Raw genomic sequence first — 24642 nt, forward strand, 5'->3', positions numbered from 1 at the left:
GAAAATGTCCCTGCTCACTGCATGGGGGTTGGACTAGATGGATTTTAAATGTCCCTTCCAACCCAAACTGTTCTATGACTCTACGATCGATCACTGTTGTATTTTTACAGCACTCACACTGAAAATCCTACCTCCTGAATCTGGGAGAGCTCAGGCCCGCTATCATAATCAGTAAATGTAATAATTTAAAAAATTTTTAATGAAGTTTTGGTACAAAATGGAACATTCTTGGAGGGAACCAAGATCAAGCTGAAATTTCCTCACTGCCATTTATGCCAATTGTTAACAGAGAGATGAGTCTGGGAGATCATGGAGATCAAGTCTGCAGTTCAGCTGCATTTGTAGTCTGTCCTTCCCATCCTATGTAAACAGTCCCATGCTCCCTGTCTTGACAATACATTTCCCAAGGAGGCCCTGCACTACCCGGAAGCAAAGGGAAACTCACTGGAGTCCTGCTTTCCACAGCTGTTTTCTTGACTGGCAGTCAGATTTTTCATGGCCTGGATTCGTTACCTAGGACCATTATAACTGCCAAAAAAGCATTAATTATACATGACTACAGAAGCCGGCTGGTCATCACCCAATTTTATACAAGTTAGGAAAGAAAAAAGCACAAGGAGGGTTTGATAGCCTACAGGGGACAGTGAAAGGGCAAACACTTCTATAGAAAGGCTTCAGATGAGTAAGATTTAATTCACGTCCCCGATCAACGGCCAACCTCACCTTCATTGGCATCACGCCCTGTACTTGTTACGTTCTCTTCTTCCTCATCTGCACCAGAACCACTAGGTTCAGGTTCAGAATTCACAGGATCATTTCCAAGTGCCTTTGCTGTTTCTTCCTGGACTGGTTTGCTATCTTCAAAAACTATCACAAAGTTACGAAAGAAGAAGCAAGAAAGAGAAACCATTGAAAACCAAAAGCAGAGTAGAAGTCATCCAACTATCTCAGCTTGGTTTAAAATTTGAAATGTTAGGGCATACCCGATTGGAGCCACATAAATCTTCACCAGCAATAATTTTTTTTAAGTAGATTGAAACCAAATGGAGACCACCATTAAAAATCCAAGGGAAAATTCATGCAGGAGCATCTACTAAAACATACAGTGGCAATCTTCCACAACAATTTCACAAAACAGTGAGATTGCTTTTGCCAGGCAGTCTGGTGGGGGGTCAACATGCAAGCAACAACATTGGTTTATAGATGTAAAATTGTTATTATTCCATGACTACTTTTACAACAACAAAAAAAATCTATGTTAAGCTCCCAACTACAGTTCTGATGAATCCTCAATTCCCCAAACTAACATAAGTGACTGAAGACCTATGCATATCTATAAATAAGTGGGGTAGTATTTTCTGCTCTGTAAATGCAATGATTGTGATGCTTCACAGTCAAGTCATACATTTGACATTACCATTAAGATTGTGCTATCAGTTCCATTTTTGCTTTATGACTTGCTGGGTAATTATGAGAATGGCTTTCAAGCTAGTAATAGTAAACAACTTCTTTATGAGCAGTATTCCAGCTATGTACACAGTCCGATCCCTTCGGCATTTTGGAGAGCTCTTCCCTCCAGCAACCCGGGCTTCTCCCTTCCAGTTCCATTAGCTTTCTGTATCTTCCCTTTTCTGTTACAGTTATCGGGTTAGTCTTTTACACAAAGAGCTTGCTTGTTTGCCACTGGTACAGATTGACAGCATGAAGTCAAATCTCGCACGTGGTTTTACTGCCAAACAGCCTCTATTGCTCGTATACTGTGTCCCATTAGGAACCACAGACCTTCAGGTACATCTCTGGAACAGCCACCTGCCTTTGTTTGCATTGTTATGACTGTTAGTGTGAGACGATGAATTCCTCTTCCTGCTTGGATGGTGCCGCTGGTCATAGGTTTCAGACTGCTCCTCTGCAGCCTGGGGCAGTCGAGTCTTTAACCGAAAGGGAGTAACTCAGTCAGTTGCTTGTACTCAATGCTTATGTCAAGCCTAACTTTCAGATCTTGAAGGAGACAATCACAACATTTCTACATCTTATTACTGTACACGCTATGAAGCAGTACACTGGTCAGCTTCATCTAGGCAGTGGCAGTGCTGCAGAGACACTGGTTCCGAGTTCCAGTTTCTAGACATCTACAGACAAGATCTACATCACGGCTCAGTGAGAACACGGACACTTTTCACTATCTTCACCAATGATCTTCCCAGAATCAGCCTATGCCATTTTATTTAGAAAAAGTATTTTGTTTGAGAGTAGAGGAGCAGGGTTTCAGCCAGTGAGGAAAAAAGATCTGAATCCTGACTTGGCTTTTTATTACAAAAATACAGAGACTGAAACCAATTGCCACAACAAACCACTCATGTTTCTGGCTAAATCATGATTCACAGCCTAGACAAAGAGGTGTTACATGGTACCTTGACTTTCAAGCAACACCTTATTTCAGTTTCTCTGAAAATAAAAATAAGGAGCCATAAGTAAAAAGCTAATGTCCCCACACTGAGGACCTGGCTGACTTTGAGCCACTCTGCAGCAGAGTATGTAATAAAGTAACCCAAAACTTTGGGCTTCATAAAGAATGGACAGGTCAGAAGCAGTGAATCTGCTGTGACAGGAGCCTAAGGGGCTGGCAGTATCAGCAGATTCAAAAACAGACTAGACAAACTCATGGACATCAGATCTATAAATGGATACAAAAGGACTAAGCAGGCATTTTTTTCTAGCAGCCGTTATACAACAGATCAGAGTGTGGGAGAGCTGCAAAATGAGTGAAATTCAGAAAACAGAGCTTCTCATGTTCGTGAACGGCATCTTCTCTTGCCACTGTGAGATGCAGACTGCTGTGAGGGATATGCCTCTGGGCTAATCTGTCGGACACTTCTGAAGTTACTAGGCGCTCTGCTAGAAGAAAATCAGCTGCACAAAAATAAGCACAGTAAGACTGACCAACCTGGCCACTAGTCTCATCAAAACTGCTCACTTAAGCCACAGAAATACTGTCTTGCCTCAAAGCGTTTGTACAGGACTTCTATGGATCACTGTCACTCCCGGGCATCCCGTATTGAAAACACGTGCACTTGCACGTGCCAGAATGTTCCCGCCAGCAATGTAAGAAAAATGGCTATCAGTTCTTAGAAGACTGACTTTTTCATACATGGAACTGTGTGTATGGGATTTAATCTGTCTGTTTCTTCAGTCAGTAAGAGCACTGAAAGGTCCAGGAGTGGGAGAGGTGTTGTTCCCACTGGCTTGCAGTGAGGAGAAGACTTAACACTGTCTTCCCTGCCACAACCTTGCACCCTTTTCCCAAATGCCTGTCTCCCTCTTGCCAGTGCAGACTCTGTGTCTCTCACCTTTTCCTGTGAGGCTGTTTTTTTCTGCGCTGTTGATTCTGTCTTTCTACTCAGCCTTGTATATGTTATTTTTCTTCTTTTTTTCCCCTTCTGTTTTTATCTTTCCTACTTCTTCCTCCTGTGGTTCCTCTTATTTGCCACTTACACTTATCCTTCCTTCCCCATCAGTACCCTGCACCCACACAGCCCTGAATAGAAATGTAAGAAAAATTTTAAAAGACCATTTCAGTCTGCAGTACAAAAGGCATGCGGTCAGCACAAAGGCCTTTTTGCCTACACCATAGGTCCTAAAGGGTGGTCATAGCTTCACTCCTTGCTGCCACGTGTCACCTGGGTGCAAGGAACCATGAAAGCTGGGCAGGGAAGTTCACAGGAGAGCGTTTACAAGTTCCCCCTGGGGCCCAAGGGTCTGCGCAATGGTGCACAACCTGTTTGGGTCATTCTGACGTTTCAGCTCTGCAGAGAAGACAGAAAGCTCTCTGCTCCAGGGCATCCCTCGGCTGCCTCGCGCAGAAGTACGGGCAGCCCTCGGCTGCCTCGCGCAGAAGTACGGGCAGCACTGTCTTTGGCTTGCTGAAATACCAAGTGCTTTGCTAGGTAAGGTGCATATATTTTACTTTGACCTGATTATAAGCCTGAAGCCTGACTAGCTGGCAGTTCCCATTCTTCGCCGCTTACCGCCTGCGCAACGTCTGACAAAGGGGAAACCAACAGCCTATCGAAACACAGAGCCCAGGGAAGGATGACAAATACTGCTCACAATAATTCCCTCTCTTGGGATCAGCAATATCTCCTCGTCACAAAGACACAGCAAGATCAGAAAACGCGCAGCACGAGCCCATCTCAGGTGTTTCCATACTTCTGACAGATCCTGTCACACCGCTGGTTGTGATACGCCCAGACTCAGCCTACAACTGAACAAACCCAGAGGAGCATTTTGCACCTTTTGCTTCCTTCAGCATATATGATTCTCTCTGATAAATTAGTTCTGCACTGTTAATGACAGCACTAGTTAGGAGAAATCCTGTCACGGGCAGAGCACGATGGGTCTCATCGGGGCAAAACCAAAACAGTGCCACACCAGTCCCATCCAAAAACAGGCTGGACGGCTGATGAGAATGACCAGCCCTACAGAGAAGTCCATGTGAAAAAATCAGGGAAGCCCAAGAACGGACTGAGAACCAATTCTGCAGTGGCAGTAAAGGACCGAGCTCCTTCAGCCCTCCAGGTGTCTCTGGAGGCTTTTAGCCCTCAGCCTTTTGGAGGACTGGAGTAGAGGGAGTTGTAACCATCTAGCATTTCTTTTAAGACTATAGACATCCTTAAATTTTTGAATTTGAATCTTTATCATGGCAACAACTGTGCTAAGTGCCTAGAAGAAGCTAAGATTCCCATGTGACCTTTGTTACTCCATGATATTTCTTTAGTATGCTCATTATATCTCAGAAAGGGTATTAAATTTTTCTTTCATTGCTCTACACACCACAGTTTCTTGGCAATTCTTTATTTGCTATAAAATTTACCTAGACAACCCCCATGTAGACAGGGAAAAATCTGTATGCAATTTAGGAAGTTGTTCCTATCTGTAATTTTTATGATTCAATGATTTGTCTTGTCCTTCCTTGATCTGCTCTGTCCCTGAATCTCAGGCAGTCTCCTGGCAGCAGAGATGATGCAGGACTTGACTAAGAAATAAACAGTTACCTACATAACATTGGGACAATCTATCTATATTTGATAGAGGATCTCTGTTCAAATATACAGCCGTAAAACCATGAGTGTTGAATGTAAGCACACAGGAATTTACGCTAATTAAAAATAACGCTATCGTCTTAGGCTAACTCAGTACCAGATTAGTAGCTTGACACCTTTGATTGATCTTTCCTTGGTTTTGTATTACAGCATAATATTCTGTCCTCTAAGTTTTTTAAAGTTCTTTCTTCTTCAGTAGTCTCTATTCAACTCATCTGAGCCTAGTGGTGAGGGTGCTTAAATTGCAGTTTCTTTCACAAGAGAAGAGAGGGGTTTCAGAAGCAATTGTCTTTGGACTTCAGCATTATTCAATGAGTGGTATGTTACTGTCTTCACTGTCTCAATTCTGAATGCGTAACAAAGCAAAAGCAATGCACAAGACAGTCAAAGTAACCCAGCAGCAACGGACTTGCAAAGCATTAAGCACCAACATTCAAATTGTTTATTCCACACACAGCTGTCTCAGGCATTGCAGTGAACAGAAAGCAACAGAAACAGAACCAAAAAATTCTACTAAAATAAAGGAAAAGCATTCTACATTCAACTACAAATCCAGCATACAGAAAGACAACTGGAAATTTCATCTACCACGGCTTGTAGCTCTCCTTTATGTCAGCACCAGTGCAGATGACTATTCTTTTATACTGCCTGACTTAACAGCATCCAAGACATTTCCCCCAAGACCTAGATGACATTGCAAAGCAAGGGCTTACATTTTTTCCCATTGCCCAGATATAATAATGCAAAGCCTTGCTCATGTGGCAAACCTTTTATTAATTGCCCATTGTCCATAAAGGTAAGGTTGAAACTGCAGGATGCCCATTTTATCAACAGTAAAAACGAGGCGTCACACAACTAACTGGTTTGCTCCTTGCCAGAAAATCCATGACAGAGTGAAGCAACACAACCCTGGATCAACTGACACAGTTTTGATCTTCATCTGCTGCGCCATGATTCATGTGCTATTTGTTGATGTTCTTTTTGAATCTAGTATTTCAACATTACAGAGTCCCCCAGTCTGGCATACAGATTCTCCTACAGGTAATAAATCACATTTGGATTTTATAATAATTGCATGATATGTGAAACCTAACTACTGGAGTAAAAAAGAATAACCAAAGCCTTACACTGGAAACACTAGAAAAGAAACAATAAACTAAGGTTAGATTCTGGGAGGTTACTTAGCTCACAGCAGTACAGAGTATTCTAGTAGCTTGGAAACAGTCCAGCAACTGCATTCCCCATGCTGCGCCATGACTTCGTATAAAGGCAAATACAATAACACTTGCATGCACTGGTCACTCACAGCTCTGCAGAGGGACTGTACTCACCACCTCCTTCGCCACTCTGAGGAGACTCTTCATTACTATCCTCCACTTCCATCACATTGCTTTCCAAAGGCACTAGAAGACTTTCCTCCCCGTCATCCCTCCTAGCACTTGCATTGTTCTCCCCATCTTCCCTTATGTTACTTTCTACTGACCCAGCCTGTTTGAGTTCCCCATTAACTTCAGGACTTTGATGCTCTATTTCCGTTCTATCTTCATGAAAAATTCCAGTATCTTCCCTTGCTGTTAGATCTTCTGGTTTTGCCTTTTCTGTTTCATCTATTCTTTCATTTTCCAGTGCAGAAGTTTCCTGATGTTCCTCCATTCCAAGCAGCTTATTCTCCCTGTTCTCATTTCCATATTGTGCATGTGCTGTGTTATCAGATGCTCTTTTGATATCATACTCCTCTTTGCTCTTAACATTGTCTTTCATCATTTCAGCACGAGAGTCATCTTCACTGCTATACTGAGTACTGATGGATGAGAGAGAGTGTGCAAGCCTCCTATCTAGAAACAGCAAACATAATTTTGTTTTAGTATTTGTCACTAAACATCTGCATTCGTTGGCCATTAGTTCCCTTTGCTATGCACAAAGGGACAATTGATTGATATCAAGAGATATCAATCTCTGAATTACACAATCTGAGGATATGGTGACAAAATTCCAATAAGCATAATAGAAGAACATTGCCCAGATATATCAGTGTTAAAATCAAAGATTTTTAACATATTCTTTCTGATAATGGAAATGAACCAGATTACCTCCATCAATCACACAGAAATATACCTCCAAAAGCACCCCTAAATAGGACTCAGACAGGTTTTAGAATAGTTTCTTGAGCTCCATTTGATAAAAGATTTCAACCATAGCAACAGTCCTTTAGTGCACTCCTGTTATCTCGGTGAATACGATAAAGATCTCCAAAACGGTATGTAAATCATTCAAGTGGAACTGGAGATGAAGTTCACTGTCTCCTCTAAAAAAACATACAGGGACCATCATAGGAAATTCATAAATAGAAAATTTAAGGGGGGGAAAAAAAGCAATAATTCTTCCTCTAACATGTAATTGAACAGTAGAGCTTACTGCCACACAACATCTCTGGTGTCCAAAGTTCACGTGGGTTCAAGAAGAGATTAATCAAACTCAAGGAAGAAAAATCTACTTAGGCCTAATAACTAAAAGGGACTACCCTTGACAGCAGCTAATTACAGGGGTGGGAAGACACACGGGGGAAGAAGCACAGTATTCTTGCCCTTTTCTTATATTTTTCCTAGGTATCTGCTACTGGTCAAAGACCAGAGGTAGAATTTGGGCCCATGGTCTGTCCCTGACCAGCTATTCTCAGAGCCACAGGAGCCAATTTGTGCCACATTATTTCTTCCTGCAGCGACAACCTTCCAGCAGCCTCTACGCCTCTTCTTCCTCCGTGGATCTGAGGAACGCTCATTGCAATTTTTTGTAATATTTTAAATTATCCTTTTCACCTACAACATATTGCAAAAATTTTGCAGGACTGCTTTTAAAAAAAAAACTCAAATATGGAAACTTCCCTAAAATATGTCAACTACTCCCATTAATCTTAAAACAAGAACAAAGAAGGTGTGTTTGAATGGAAACTGCAATTCTAAGTTAATGGACTGCCCTGTATAGATACCAGACTATCAATTCAAGAAAACTCAATTCTCCTTAAAAGTAGCAAAGGAAAAGTAACAGAGTGAAACTCCACCTCCCAGCACGCTTTAGCGGTGGGGTGAGGAAGCTGCCTGCGTCTCTGGGGAAGTTATTCAGGTGTATGCTCAGTCTAACTTTGACATCTTCATAGAGACTGACAGCAAGGACAATGCGCAGTACCAAGCGCAAGGTGGACGTCTATCCTCTAGGATCTCTACTGCAATGGACTCCAGGCACAAATTACTGGACAGCTACCACCCAGTAATGAGACTCAGTCACCTCCAGTCTTCGCTGGACTTGCACCTGTGTTCCAACAGTATGTTTAAACTCCTTGAACGCTCAAACTCCCAGAAGACACCATCACTCCTAAAGACACTTAAAAGAATATAAACAAGCAAGTTCAGAGACAGAACAACTCAAATACGCAGTTTACATACTGTACGATGGGAGTTGTCAGTGATTCTTTCCAATTTATTCACAGGCTTACGCTCCACAAGGATTTGAGTGCCAACACCTCCCTTACACGCTCTTTATTTATGTCTGATTCATAAAACTGTATGCAAAAATAACATCTTTGGCACCTCGGTTATCTGGATATTACTGTCAAACTGTACATGCTGGCTGAACTGACCCAAGGGGCCTAATGAATTCTGACACGCCTGAAGAAGTGTAATGATAAACTGAACTAAGATGAGACAAAATCTGTCCACAGCATGTACTCATAAAAATCCAGTTCCCGTTATTATTAGCATATTATTTCTACTATAGCAGTACTCATAGGTTACAAGTAGATTAGTGTACTGATTACTGAAGCAAAAACCCACAGTGTCTATGCCCAAAAGCCTTCTATCCAAAATCTTGGTCTACTAACACTAACACATATGCTCAACTGAAAGCAAGTGAGTTCTTAAAAAAAAAATCAGAGGTCCAAGGTCTGGCAGATGAATTGAAGGTATAGTAAACGTACAGAGCACATGGAACTTGAGGTCACAAGGAGATGAAAGTTGAAGCTAGCAACAGTTAAAGTAAAATTACACAGAAGTACGAGGTGTGTGTAATCTCCAAGTGGTCACAGGTTTATGTTTGCCTCTAGGAGCCTGACAGAAGGGAAGCTTGCACTACCAGTGACTAACAAAGCACTGCAAGATAGGGACAACCTGTATCAAAAGAAATTTCATACACTACAAAAATTCATCTAACAACAAAACAACAAAAAGAAGAAGAAAAAAATAACAAGGCTGGAAGCGAGACTTTCCTAAATGTTTTAGCTGAACACGTTCTGCTGGCCACCTAGCTGTGTACGTACACAGAGGAGCAGAGTGATTTCAGGGGTCTGAGCAGCCACGGACGTTTAACAGCAGCCACAGGTGTTCTGTAACTTTGTAAATTAAATCACATTTGCCGAAAGACAAATTCAAGAGCTGAACTGTAGGTAACAGACCTAAAAAACAACACTGGTCTGTTACCCCCTGCAAGTCAAGAGAAAATGAGTTACTATCACTAGCACGATGCCCCAGTAACACTTCCCACAAAGACCCTTTTTACCAGATCAAACGAGTAAATGTCCATGTTGACTGACTCCAGGAGACATGCGAATAAAAGCTTCACAGCTTTAACCTTGACATCTCTAACTGCAGAGATCAAGTCAGAGGGTGTTTGTGTAACTGAGGGCTTGACAACTGACGTTCAGTTGTAAGCCTTGCCAGCCCAGAAGGCAACACAGTTTTAAAGCAAGAGGAAATGGGGCATACCTTAGGGCTAAGAGATACAACAGCTAAGTAACTCCCAAAACAGTTTTCATGGGCCAAACATTATTTAATGAAGATGAGAGCTAGAAGCAGTATATACAGTCGGCAGTAGGGCTACTCTGAATGTACACTCCATCCACACTACCAAAGAGGGAAGAACCAAGGTTGGATTTGCTGTAATCTGTTACAACTCCAGCATCACACATCTACATCCCACCTCAGCTGGCAATCGAGTTCATGCTAGTTCCCAGCCCTCGGCACGCACTCTGCATGCACAGCATTAGCCGCTGGAGAATCTTGCACGCACATGGCAAGGGGGTCTCCACCTCGCTGCCGTCACACAGAAAGTGCATTGAGGACACCAGCGGTGCATCTTTGTGTGCTGTGCATGGCTCCGTGAGTAGACGCAAAACAAAACTGCGCTTAAAACAAACTCATCTTGCGGACTAAATCGCTGATGTACTAACACCCTGTTTAGCTAGCGCTGTCACCAGTACCAGACCCTGCAAAGGTGCACTAAGGAGCATCGAACTTTACACCTCAGCGAGGCCTTGCGTTCAGCATTGAAAAATACGTAGTCAGAATTTCACACAAGTTAGGCACTCGTGCAGAAGGGAGAAGAGGGAGAATTCCTTCTCTAGCTGTGGCTTGCACTCGTGTGCCATCCATACGCCAGAACTGTAATCCATGCAGAACAGCATGTTCAGGAAAACCTGTTGTACAAAGAAATCTTACAACCACAGTTTAAAGTGCCCAACTCAGAGTACCACCCCTCCACCACTAGAAAATTCAAGGGGCTGAGGAAGGGAGTTCCTTTACAGACGTTTCCCCTGAGACAACACATCAATTTCTCGATCTCTCTGTCACAACTAGATACTTCGGGAAGCAGCAATTCAGTTAAGTGGAAAAGAGGTGGATATTAAAGAGGTAAATGGATTCACTTACAAGAAGACAACTGTGTAGAATTTGGGAAAATGATGACTCAGGCAGGGGATATGCTGTCTTGGAGACTTTGAAAATGTAAACATAAAGGAGGGAAAAAAACAGCTTAAGGATGTGCAAAAAGGCATAACTAAAAACAATGGGGTTAAATTAAATAAAACTCTTTTTAGTAATTAATATTCAGAAAATCTTCCACTGTTGAGACCTATTAGGCACTTCAATAATCTCCTAAAAAAACCTGAACTAGTAGTTTCTAGTAAAGCTGCTTAAAATACTTCCATGCAGACTATTTTCAGAGGAGTGTCCTTCATTCAAACAGAAAGCTCTACTTGTCCTCAAAATTACCAGTGAATTCTTATTTTTCATAAATTTATTATCACATCCTAGTTTGAAAAAACCCACATCTTTTTTATGCCTTCTTTCCACCTCTTCTGTTCAGTGGTGAAGAAAAAAAAAATAGAAAGATTTCATTACAAAGAGGAAAATATCAAAAATCAACAAATAGGAAACAGGAATGAAGGATCATAGGCATTTTGTGTTCAGTGTACCAACGCCTAGACCGGTTAACAAAAACAATGCAAAAAAGTTAGCATTTTCTTTAAAGGATTAGAAACAAATCTGGATAAAACTAGATGAGGACTCCAATGCCATCAGGTAAACAACAAATAGACATTTGGGAGATGACAAACCCTTCCTACAACTTTGCTATTCATGCAGAAGGAAATGCCCTGCACCAGTTTGGCTTCCACTGTTTACTGTTTGTAAACACATTCTGTGCAAGCGCAAAGGAGTAGATACCAACTGGTTTCTGAATACTTCTCCCACCCCAAGTGTAGAAACTCTTTGAAGATTAATCACTTGCTACAGTCAGAACAAAAAGATCATCCCAACCTTCAAACTTAAATGCAAAATCCCTAGAAATTCAAAATCCCAGTGATCTGAAATGTGACCCAAAGCTATCAGTAACCTTAAAACATCCTTATCTAATGTTACAGTCTACCGTTTACTAGTGCTAAATAAGGACTGCAGAACTCTCCAGGCTTTCTGCCCTGAGAAGATAAATGTTGGAAGCACTGCTCTTCTTGTTGACAGTCATTTACACCTACGAGGAGCAGTCAAACAGAGCTCAGAGCACAGACCAGATGCATTCACAATACAACCAGCTGTCATGGAACGGGCTTTTCCACCGGTGTCCCTAGCTCCTAATCCATGCGTCTTCCATTATTTACTGTACTTATATACTTAGACTTACAAAAGCCCCTCTAGGCCCCCATCCAATAATAGGGTAACCACTCTTTCCACTGAAATACCAAATGCCAAATTAGAATATTACCTGTCTCTCCCTTACACTCTCAGCAGACACAACAGGGGTAATGAAGTAAAGCCAGCTTCTCTGCCTCCTTTCTCCAAAAGGCACGGTGAAAAGATTAAGAAGTCACAGCTCATGTGGGCCAAAGGGAAAACTAATTCCAAGTCATGAGCTTCTCGAGACACACCTTTGAAAACAGCGTCCCTCACTTCCATGGAGGCAATGCCGCTCAGCGCCAGACACCCATCCACTACCGATTTCCAGATGAGATGCAAGTAATAACTGATAAACACTCGATTAGTGTGCTGATATAAAAGACAGAAGCAGCAAATCAGGCTGCTAAGATGACTAAACCTGACTTATTTAAAACCAAAGAGAATGTAAATTATTTAAATGCATGCCCTGAGCTACTGCAGTAAAGGAGAACAAAGCAAGCCATGGCAAATACAAATTGAAAAACATCAGCAGTGGCTGTGTAGCTGGTGGGTAGGGAACCCTGCCCAGATGACTGGCCGTTTTACACCATTAGTTGCTGATGTCGAATGTTCACATTTGAAGATCTGATGGCTTCCCAACAGCCTTTTCTCTCCATCACAGAAAAATGTATATTGAACTAGCGAGTTTTGGTGCATGCACCGTTACATCCCAGCATGAAGGTGAATAAAGGTGGCCCTTAACGAAGGCCGTACTGTATAGGGAGCCATGAAAGGCCCCGAGAGCTACCTGTTCCTTTCCACCTGTACGCACCTATGCATCCAGATACGTTCACTTGATCATCACACACTTCTAGAGCCTGAGAAGCAGCAGATTAAAGTCACAAAATCTTCGTAAAGCCATACACTAACAAGCAGAAAAGAATGCTTAATTGTACTGATTATTCATGAATCACAAGCTATTTCTGATTAACATGAGAAAACAAAAATTAAGATTTTTTTTGATCACTGCAATGATTTTATAAGCAAGGATGTTTCAAACCTGATTTGAATTGCTCTTGGATTTTATACTTTTTATAGAAAGACTGGATCTTTCTTGCAGCTTCAACCTTTTCAGAAACAGTTGTATTACTTTTGCTTAATTCACCTAGAAATACAAATATGAAAGTAATGTTTCTGTTTAACTTGAGAAATAGTTTGCACATCAGGACTGTCAAATGTAAGGAATATAAAGTAACTAATTTTAAAACAGCAGTTGATGGAGAAATCCTGGTACATTATGAAAAGTTAGAGGCACGTAAGTCAGCTCAGGATCTAACAAAGCCATCGAGGAGAAATGTTAGAGAGAAATAAAACACTGCGCCACAAGGATAGAGGCAGTTCACTTCTGACTTATTCACTGCATGGCGAATGGAATTCTATTGTTTGTCTAATCAATGAGAAATTGCCTGCAAGTTTTCTGTGGTATTATTTATGAAGATGCACGGCTTGGACTGCATGGAGGGCAATAGTTAGAACACTGGACATTAAAAGTGCTGATCCAAAAAACCGAATGATGGAAAACACTACTCATTCTACAAAAGTTTATCCCAGAACAGTTTAATCTTTCTGAACTAATAATAATGGTCTTGGACACTTCACTGCACACTTTTGTACCTACATTTGGATCAAGAATCACAGACTATCTTACTGACTCTGATTCTTATTCATCCACAGACAGACTTGAACGAGGACCCTCACAAACTGCCTAACCACTGCAGGTAGAATGGAGTGCTGAGCTGGCAGCGCGTCCTCCCTGAGCCAGGACAGAGTCGCTGATGTACCAGGGACAAAGCTGAAGTTCCGATTATTCAGGGCACTTCTAAAACACATGGTGATATGTCAGGTTTCCTGGTGACTTCTCAGATAAATTGCATATCCTCAGCAGACATAAGTGGTCACAGCGTCACTGATGTCAGTGACCACTGACATTAAATGCTGATCTGCCCCAAGTGTTTAGAGCTAATTTGCTGACTGTTTCTGCAACTAAATCGTTCAGCAAAGTCTGGTGTGAGCTGGTACACACTTACACTGCCAGTGGGTTTGGCTGTATTTCAGCAACGGATGGTAGAATTAATAACAGATAAAATATCTATCTTTTACCGATTCAGAAGGATTTGCATGGGTTTTCCTATGCAGACTCAACATACGTACTGGACACGCACAAAATGTAAAACATGCATCAGGTCAACTTCTCCAAGCCTCATTATGAAGAGAGCTAACCTTGTTTATCATCCTTGGAGTCACTGTCGGAACACCCATCACTTTCCTCCTCCTCACTGCCAGAGGTCTGCAGTGCCTTCTGTGATGAGGTTTTATTCTCCTTTTCATAGTCTAAATTATGTTTTTTATCATTCGAGGATGACTTTGACATTCCATTCATTTGACCCCCAGTCTGTCCCTCTTCATTAACTTCCTCATCTGCTTCAAAATCTTCATGATACTCTAAAATAAAAGAATCATACTGTGAGACAGGAAACTAATTCACAACTAATAAAGTTATTTTTGAGCAGACAGAGGTTAACTTCATTAATCTCCTTTTCCTTTGCACTTGCTCAGTCTTCTTAAAGCCATGAGAGAATCTAAGACCACAGACAGGAATCATAAAAGCACATTATCATAAAAAAGCATTATCTTCTTCATAGACAGAGCAGCAAAAATGCAGTAAAGCTACTGAATGATGCATCAAGTATGATTAATACATTAAAACCAAAACAAACAAAATCATTAGACACTAAAAGGGCTAGAAAAATTAAGAGCTGGGCAAACAGAAATAAAATGCAAGACAGTCTCTTATTGCAGGAGAAAAACTTGTTGCGATGAAGAAAAAATACAAGCAATAGAGAAAGCTGGAGAAAGGTAATATATTGTGGCATAAAGTAAGATAAATGTGGATTGACACGGCTAATTAGCAAAGAAGTGGCTTACAAACTAAATTAATTAATTAGATCCAGGCAAAGGGTGTTGTGGAGGAGCAGCCTGTTATCGCACTGTTCTGATGTGCTCCTTCAGGTCCAAGGTGACATCCCAGTACAAATGAAGCTGTGGTGGGCTGACCCTGGCTGGATGCCCCGTGCCCACCAAGCCGCTCTGTCCCTGCCCTCCTCAGCAGGGCTGGGGAGAGAAAATGTAATGAAAGCTCGTGGGTGGAGAGAAGGACAGGGAGAGATCGCTCAGCAGTTACCGTCATGGGCAAAACAGACTCGACTTGGGGAAATTAGTTTAATTTATTACCAATGGAATCAGAGTAGGATAATGAGAAATAAAAGCAAAATCTTAAAACCCCTTCCCTCCACCCCTCCCTTCTTCCCAGGCTCAACTTCACCCCCGATTTCTCTCCTTCCTCCCTTGAGCAGCGCAGGGGGACGGGGAATGGGAGCTGTGGTCAGTTCATCACACCTGGTCTCTGCCGCTCTTTCCCCCTCAGGGGAGGACTCCTCACGCTCTGCCCTGCGCCAGCATGGGGTCCCTCCCACGGGAGACAGTCCTCCATGGACTTCTCCAGTGTGAGTCCTTCCCACGAGCTGCAGTTCTTCACGAGCTGCTCCAGCCTGGATCCCCCACGGGTGCCGTCCTTCAGGAACAGGCTGCTCCAGCCTGAGTCCCCCCACGGGTGCCGTCCTTCAGGAACAGGCTGCTCCAGCCTGGGTCCCCCCACGGGTGCCGTCCTTCAGGAACAGGCTGCTCCAGCCCGGGTCTCCCCACGAGTGCCGTCCTTCAGGAACAGGCTGCTCCAGCCTGGCCCCGCGGGGTCCCAGGTCCTGCCAGCAAACCTGCTCCAGCCGGGGCTCCTCTCTCTCCCCACGGAGCCACAGGCCCTGCCAGGAGCCGGCCCCAGCGCGGGCTGCCCACGGGGTCACGGCCTCCTTCGGGCATCCCCCTGCTCCAGCGTGGGGCCCTCCCCGGGTGCGGGTGCAGATCTGCTCCCCCGTGGAGCTCCATGGCCGCAGGGGCACAGCCGGCCGCCCCGGGGGCTTCCCCGGGGGCTGCCGGGGACCCTCTGCTCCGGCGCCTGGAGCCCTCCTGCCCCTCCTGCTCTGGGCTGGGGGCTGCAGGGCTGTTTCTCTCACATCTTCTCACTCCTCTTCTGCTGCAGTTGCACTTGTGCAGGTTTTTTCCCCTTCTTCACCCTGTTCCCCAGAGGCGCTGCCTCCATCGCTGATGGGCTCGGCCTTGGCCAGCAGCGGGTCCATCTCGGAGCCGGCTGCACTGGCCCTGTCAGACATGGGGAAGCTTCTAGCAGCTTCTCACAGAAGCCACCCCTGCAGCCTCCTGACTCCCAGAACCTTGCCACACAAGCCCAGTACGGAAGTTTATGGCAGAATTACCATTTTTACATCAACGTGGTCTGGACTTCATCCCAGGCTACCAGCCTGACAAGTTGTAACACTGGACAGACAACTTTGCTCAGGTCTGTAGGTAAAGGCTGTCTTCATGCACATGCGTTGAAGAGTCCTTCCCTCTCCAGCCAAGGCTGCGCTACTCAAAAATCCCAGGCACCAGCACGCACAGCGACGTCAATGATCTCCATCTAACATCCAGCAGTTCCACCGCTTCCACTAGCTCACCGCCCGTGCAGCAGAGAGGCAACAAACCTAAACTGCGAAGGAGAGCTGTCACTGCGGACACACCAGCTGTCCCTCGTGGCCATCATTTCTCACCTCTCAGATTTTACTGCTCACCTCTTTTTCTTTCCATCAGTGCTGTTAAAGTACCGAAGTGACAGAACGCCAAGGACAGAAATGAAGAGTATCTGATGCAGAACCGATTAGGCAAATAAACAGACAATAAAATTACCCAGACAATTAGAATTAAGGGAATTAAGGGAATAAGGAGATTTATTCTCTGTGTTAAAAATCAGTGGAGATCCCAATTGGAAGTGAGGCCTGCTTAGGTAAGTGTCAGAAAGGTGCTCAGCTCCTGGGAAGAAAAAGGCTTGTTTAATCACAAACACACATCCACAGGGACTAACGAGGAAGCTGAGCAGTAGCACTGCAGAATTATGAAAGTAAAAATAGAAAGTAGGGATTAAAATCTCTCTCTAAATTTGACGTGCTCTGACAAAGGCTTTGTAAAAAGGAGTGAGTGGCACAGGCTGAGCTCACCACCCCTCCCGTGGGGACACGCGGAGGCGTGAGCGGCCTGATGGCGACGGGGACGGGCCTCGGGTGGCGCTGGGGAAACAGCACATGCTGAGCATGCAGCTGGAGCTGCCACGCGTCATTTCGTACCACAAATACCACAAGAAACACCCCTTGGGCAAACTTTCAGCACGGGCAGCCTCTTTCCAGCCTTTCTTTTTAAATCTCTGTCAAGAGAAATGAGATGGCACTCGAGCAAAAGGCGCAAGGTCGGCCAGCTACAACAGGCAACAGGAACGCTCGGTAAGGGGAAAAGACGACAGCCCCAGCGGGGTCAGAGCAGAGAAGACGACAAAGGTGGGCTGGCGGACCTGGAGCAGAGGGAGCAAATGCTCAGGCAAGTGAAGGAGCTGGAGGTTTGGGCAGGTGCCCGGTACGCGGCACCCGGGGCAGTGTGGTGGAGAAGGGACTGGAAAGAGATGTAGGTGAACAAAGCATTGCACTCCCACCGGCAACAGGCAGGAGAAAAGACCAGCATAGTTCCTCTGATGCTAAATCTTGCTGACATTTTGCTGCTATGTGCTCTTCCCACCTTCCCTCCCCTTCTGCACCCAGCATTCGGCCCCCCGCCAACTCATCCCTCCCTCCCACCCATCTTGCATCAGGCAGCAGGAGGCTTTTTCCACCCCCTGCCCCCATGGCCCCCATCTTCTCTTCATTCACCTTAGGCTGATGTCCCCCTTACAAGCTCCTCAGGCTCACCGTCTCCCTACCCACACGCTGTCCCACTTCTTCCTTCTGCTCTACTCGTCCTCCACCTGCTGCCATCCTCCTCCTTCACTGTTGTCCCCTCGATGTCCCCCTTTCCTCCTGCTTTCCCACCTACCTCAGGCTCCTGTTTCGGCCTCTCAGACTTTCCTTACTCACTTTCTTGGCTCTTGCAAAATTCTCCCATCCTGCTGCTTGGCTGAAAGAAGACCCACTAATTTTATTGCCCAGATACAGGCATCACCATATTTCTCACACAGAAAGGTGAGAGCTGTGTCCTAAGAGAATATGCTCCAGGCGAAGTTGGAGGCCCACAATCCCATACTTTCTCCAGAATCATCCTATCCCATTTCTCATCCCCTGCGGGTGTTTTGGAACACTGTACCATTTTTACCGGTGTCTTCCTGACTATCTTCACTCTCACGATCAGATAGTTTTTTCCTTTCTTCTTTTCTGTACTCCTGTCTGGTCTCCATTTCGTCCTCAACAGTTTCCACACTCGCTTCATGACTTGGTAAGATGATTAACACTGAATCTTTGCCTGATTTCTGCTCAACGCTGTTTTTACTTGGCTTACTGCGCACTCCATCTCTCCAGGAGCCCACATGCTTTTCCTCATGGTCCTCCATCTTTCTCTTGGGAGGGGATGGCTTTTTGTCCAGACCCATTGCAATAATGCACCTGTAAAAAACCAAGGAGAGTTGGGAAGTACACATTTTTCTTTCTGTGAATGCTGGAAGGGCAGCAGACACAGTGAGCTAGTCAGCTCATTATCACCAGTGAGAGCAGGTACCTGTCCACCTCTGCACTGCCACTCAGACAACAAAGTTACTGGTAATGGCTCACTTGGAGAAGCACCCTAAAGTCCTCCAGTGCTCTGCAAACACACATGCAGTTCCTCCTTGAAGGAGAGTAATGCTGTCTGCACTTAAAGGTGACAATTAAAGTATCAACAGATTAAAATCAAAATTACCATAAGGGTCCATTAATTTCAAGCTACACCAAGCATCATCTGTGAAGATATAACCATTGAGAAAGGCAGACAAGCTCCAAGTCGGAGGTGTGCTTGATCCAGATCCTGCTGTAACACACAGTAAGGTGATAACTCAGGCTTTGTGGATCAGACTTTTTTTATTATTATTTTTTAACAACTGTGGGGGAAAGAGGGAGATTGAAATGGAATTATTTTCAGTTTCTGTTCTGTTTTTCCTACCTAACAGAAACCCAAACAGTTGGAAAACAAAGCATTTTGAATGATTTGTCAAGACTGCTTCTCTTGTATGAAATGGAGTGACAGCCTCTCTACCTTATGGTTAGGAGGCTCATGTAGGAGACCAGAGTTCCTACTCCTGACTAACATTAACTGCAGACACGAAGAGCCACCCATGAGTGTCAGGACATGCGCTGTATGTAGTACGTTGATTCAAATCTGCAAGCAGAAGATGAAACTGAAACTGGAACTTCTACTTTAGCTAATCACAAGTCTCTCTGGAAAGCCGTATTTTCTTCTAAGACAACTGTGTCTTAAAAACTTTTCCTCCACCAAAACTGTTTTTTTAATGGAAGGCTTGATTGCAATTCCCCTCACATTCCAGCTGTTTACAAGCTGAAACATCCTACAGTCATTCAGTCTAGAAATCCTTTAGTTTTGCAGGCATAAAATGTAAATGTGAAAATTTCTGAAGAGTCCTACCTTTTAATTATTTGTTCGTGGTATTTTTTTCATGGACCTTTGAGATATTGAAGCACTTTTACTGTACAGAAACAGTGGGCCTACTCCAGCAGAAAACTCTCTGTGCAAGGATCACAGCATCGGTGCAGAAATCAATGCGGCATCACCTCTTTGTGAACCAAAGCCTTAACCCAAAAGGGAAAATCAACTGGGATCTTTACAGAGAATCCCAGTCGGTATTGAATGTGTGGACATGGTGTCATACTCAAAACGGGAAACAAATACAACTGCATTTGACCTGAGTAAGACGTGAAAACAGCTGTTAGTTACAGGGAGAATCTGGTAATGGAGATGTTTCTTAGTCACCAGATAAGGTTGGCCGGACTAACAAGAGACAGAAAAACAGAGATATCATTAAGGATAAAAGGATAAAGGGGACAGAAGGTGGGGGTGACTCAGGAAGAAATTAACCAATTTCTGGAGACTATATTAATTCAGAAAATTCACTTCAAATCTTTCTAGAAATCGCACAAAAGCTGAGATTTGGGCATTTCCCAAACTGTATAGCCACTATACCCGTTCTGAATTCAAATGCTTTTCACTACTTTGAACATTCTAAATAATACATTTACATAAATCATGTTCAGTGCTAGTTTGGAGTAGAAAAAATACAGTACAATAAAGTAGAATTTTTTTTTCTTAGAATTCTGTCCTTTTCTAAAATACAGAGTATAGCTCTGTGAAGGTTCTCTTCTTCCAACTGCTTGCTGCTCTTTTAAGAAATACTTATGAAAAGAACAAAAAAAGTTTTAAAATTATCCGTGTGTGCAGACGTTTACTTGCCTGGCATGACTTAACAATCACACAAAAGGAAGACTTTATTAAAATTAAAGCTTCTTGGCAAAACCACAGCTGTTGCTCACAGCATTGACTTTTGCCCAAAACCAAGAATCTTCTGCACAGATTTGTTGTCTGAAACATAGTTAACATTCAATCCTGTCTTATTCTGCAGCCAGAGGTATTACAGGAGAATCCGACCTTAGAGGCAGAGCTGTTTAAAAAAAAATTATCTTGTTCTCACAATCACAAAGAAAACCCTAAAAAGTACAGTTAACTCAGCAGCACTCCTGCTATTTATTTCACTGTTGCTTCCCCCAGAAACATGCAAGTGGCACGTGTATACCACTCCACACCTATTCCTCCGTACTCGACTGCTGCGGAAGGGCTAACAGCCTCCCGACAGGCTGACAGACCCAGTGCAAACACTGCCCACTGCTGTGCAGACTCCACAGGGCGACTACAGAGGCAGCACAAAAGTAGCTGGCTTTGATGGCACCCTTGGATGTGAGCCCCTGAGGGCTAAGCTCAATTCTGCACATTTCAAGGAAACAGACCAAGTTCTACAGAACTGTGGGGTGCTAGGAAGATGAAAAAAGAGGAAACAAGTGATAAACGCTCTAAAAACTGGGCTGTTAAGTCCTTGTGAGCAAAGTGTATTCGTCTCTATACCTGTAGCAAGGAGATGCACCCTCCACATTGAGAAAGCCGAAGTATCCATGTCTGCCTCCCAGCCTGGAACGCTTCTGATGTTTGTACTCACAGCAACAGCTCAACCTGTCCACTTGCATCCCATTGAGAAAAAAGGTGAGGCTGAATGGGAAACCATGGTGCCTCTTTGAGACAAACTGAAAGGTCTCTGTAATCACAGAAAGGAAAGGGTTCAGAGAAAAAGGTTACGCTTTACTGTCAGTAATGGCTGTATCTCATCTGCATTACCACCAAAGCATGCAGCTCTCTGAGGACAGGTACTTTGGCTCTCAGCTGTGATAATTAGTTGGTAAAACTCTACCTCCTCCCCACACAACAGCCTTGTCTCTCTCCAACCCTGAAGCACCAAGCTGGACACTCCTGCGACAAGCGAATACATCGTCAGGTCGGCCGCTCTCTGCTACAGCAGAACAGCGACCAGCGCCTCCCGTCTCAAAAAAATTAACTCGGCCACTTGCCTTGCAAGAGTGTACATTATGCACAGAAATTTTAGGATTCCTGGCGTGTGTCCACATGGTGCAGTGCAGCCCTTTGTTAGAGCTCCTGCAGTGTAATGCACACGCTCTTCAGTGCAGCACCTCGCAGGGTGCAAGCCAGGCTCCACATCGGTACAGCTGCGACGTTAGTGGCTCTGGGCCTGCACGGACACGGTCCTACTCATAGCAACACTGAGCAGCTGAAAGATGCTGGTTCTGGAGCCATTTCAGGCTACTCTGTAAGGGCATTGTTCGGCGTCCAGGCCTCACGGGCACTGAGGCTGCTACCCAGCTCTGTGCCGGGGGTGACTGGGTTGCACTGCCTTTACTCACAAGCCATAGTATCCTTCCAAAGCAAACTGAGCGCACACCAGCAGGCAGGAAGCCTAAGGAGGAGGCTCCCTAAGAGGTGTGAAAAGGGCTTGGGGCAACAGCACACACAACGGACATCTTCTGCACAGCTGGGACACAGCTGCAACAAACACCCTAACCAGACCTGTGGGCACACTGCAGTGCACCCATAACCTCAGGGGACAGACTGAAGAGCAGGGATCTCTGCACCATCATCCCATATCCAGTAAAAATGCAAGCGGGTTCTGTGAGCTGGAACAAGGGGTATAATCTGTGGAATCACTCTTCTTCATAAGTGAAAATCTCCCAGCCATTTCCTCTTCCCAGTTTCCCAGAACACAATACACTTTTTACTGGTGTGATGGAATCACACTCAGGTAAAAGAGATGGGAATTGGGCTCCCACTACGTACTTTTGCTTCTGGAATAATAAGCAACATGCACTGATGTATTATAGCAAGTCACAAACAGATAACCCCTACTTTACTGCTACAACTACTTTATTAGCCATACATCTACTTTATTAACCATACATCTCTCTACAATATTAATCTAAGTTACAGTATTTTGTTAAATCAGTTCTCTAACTTCCTTCTACCACAATTTGCAAACGTAATTGTAACTTCACTTCCAATCATGAAACAGTAGATCCAGATTTAGTGTGGAGGCAGATGGTATAAAAATCCCTGAATTCATATGTCTTGACTAAGGTCAGCTGAAATAATTTTGATACCACATCAACATTCTAGCCAAAAAAAAAAATGTTGCCAGAATCAATATGAACCCTTTGACTCTTTATCCTTACCTCCTTCCAGTAGCTTGCCTTTGTAGACACAAAGGTTTTCTCCGCCACAATGCTGCTGATAGACTTTGATTTCATCTCTGTAATCAGTGTTATCATGAGATAAATGCACATTTTTTCCTAGAAAGACCATGGTAACAAATGCGTTGCTGCGTAACGAGGGCTTGGGGAATCCTCCAGAATTCTGCATCAGGAAATACACAAAAAATGCATTCAGCCTCCAACTCTTAAGAAAAGGTGACCACAAAGATCATATATGTGCAGCATACGCTTGAGGCTTCCAGTCTTTTAAGACAGGCTTTGAGCTGCTTAAATTGGAAAGTGTTTCGTAATATGCAAAAGGGCAGGAAAACATTGCTAACTGAAAATCCATTGCATTGAATTGCCCAAAATTGCAGGGACCACATTTAAGGACCCATATCATCCCTCCCAATCCTGGGTTCCTACAATTTCCTTTACAGGAATCAAAACTGGCTGAAGATATCATGTAACAGATGAAGTTTTCATACACTGAAGGCATTTCATATATCCCTCTGAAGTTCTGGTACTAGATATGGTCAGAGGCAGGATCAGATTGACTAAAATGGAAGGCTTTAAGTATGAACTCCTATGGTTTTTTTGTTCAAGCACCTTTTTTCCTCCCAACTTAAGAAAAACACCAAGTGTTTTAGTATATAGAGAGACGAGTGAAAGTTATACATTTTAATAGTTTTACATTTTTTTTCTTTCAAATATTCAGTGAATCTTTATGCAAACCAGGTATACACATCTTTCAGCATTAGGTAAATACACCAATCAGGAAAGTAATATACATACACATAAACAGAGAAGTAGACAGAGAGAACTTACCTTTGTTAAAAGTTGCTCTACATCATGTGGTGCAGTGGTGGGATGAAATCGTCTCCCTCTGGTCATCCCACTTCTCATTGTATTTATGCTCTTGTCTCCTTTTTTCAGGGGGGGAGGTGGCACTGGTATCACATAATTGTTAATGACGGGGAGTTGATACGGGGATATACCAGTCACATACTCCATTGAATTCATAAGTCTTAACCCACTCCTCTCCCCCTGCAAAAACATTTTAAACAGGTTAAATAGGTTATGTAAAAATAGCTACTAAGCATATTGAACTAACCATGGTTTGACCGCTCTTCATGTTGAGTAACACACATACTTCTAGAACAACTCTTTAACTTGGTGCTTTCAATTTTGTTCATGAAAACATTTCTGTGCTAAAACCCTTTCTTTTAATTTCTGAACAACAGGCAGATTGCTTGAAAATGTCACCCTTCTAGATATATACAACATTGTAAACCGCGTACTACTTGTAACCATGCAGAGTTCCGATCACAAGCAGACAGAATACTGTGTAACGCCACAGCACTGCTGCGTTCTCTCAGCAGGCAAGCAAATTCCAAAGCAGCCAGAATCTTCCAACAGTAACACCAACTGTTGCAACTGGCATCAATTACACAAGATGTGGCTCAAAATGCTTCTTTCCCATTTGTAGGGGAGGTTTAGTCCTCCTTCAGGATGAAATGCAAACAGAGGGCCAGGGCCATGAAAAGCAAGACATCTCCAGAGAATAAATTCTGCAAACGTTGCATGGTCTGGATCCAAGCTCTGCATCACGTCTTCATAATCTATAACTGATTTAGCTGTTTTGTCAGTAGCGAGCATTAAAGAAACCATTTAAATCACCCGTTAATTTGAGTAGACAGAGACAGTGCCAGCAAATTCTTGGAGAAAGGATCGTGACCGTCACAATACAGAGCAAATGCACAGCAGAAGGGTCGGGTCATACAGCCTCTGACAGTCAGTGGTACAGGTCACAGTCCCGTTCCAAAATCCTCCAGTCCACAGAACTCCTAA

At 43.7% G+C, this 24642-nt stretch overlaps 1 protein-coding gene across 1 annotated transcript in view; it reads right to left on the reverse strand.

Annotated features, from left to right (window-relative positions):
• The window catches only part of ERICH3 (glutamate rich 3), a gene marked incomplete at both ends in the record, with an annotated part of 37144 nt that overhangs the window by 5843 nt on the left and 6659 nt on the right, over positions 1-24642 (reverse strand). Inside the window, 7 exons of the mRNA XM_082003094.1 lie at positions 724-867; positions 6431-6934; positions 14297-14518; positions 18308-18603; positions 21104-21290; positions 22774-22954; positions 23620-23838. Of these exons, the coding sequence (XP_081859220.1) occupies positions 724-867; positions 6431-6934; positions 14297-14518; positions 18308-18603; positions 21104-21290; positions 22774-22954; positions 23620-23838 (1753 nt within the window). The remainder of the gene's footprint in view (positions 1-723; positions 868-6430; positions 6935-14296; positions 14519-18307; positions 18604-21103; positions 21291-22773; positions 22955-23619; positions 23839-24642) is intronic.

This window comes from Phaethon aethereus, assembly GCF_964289735.1.
Source record: "Phaethon aethereus genome assembly, chromosome: 8".
Lineage (NCBI taxonomy): Eukaryota > Metazoa > Chordata > Aves > Phaethontiformes > Phaethontidae > Phaethon > Phaethon aethereus.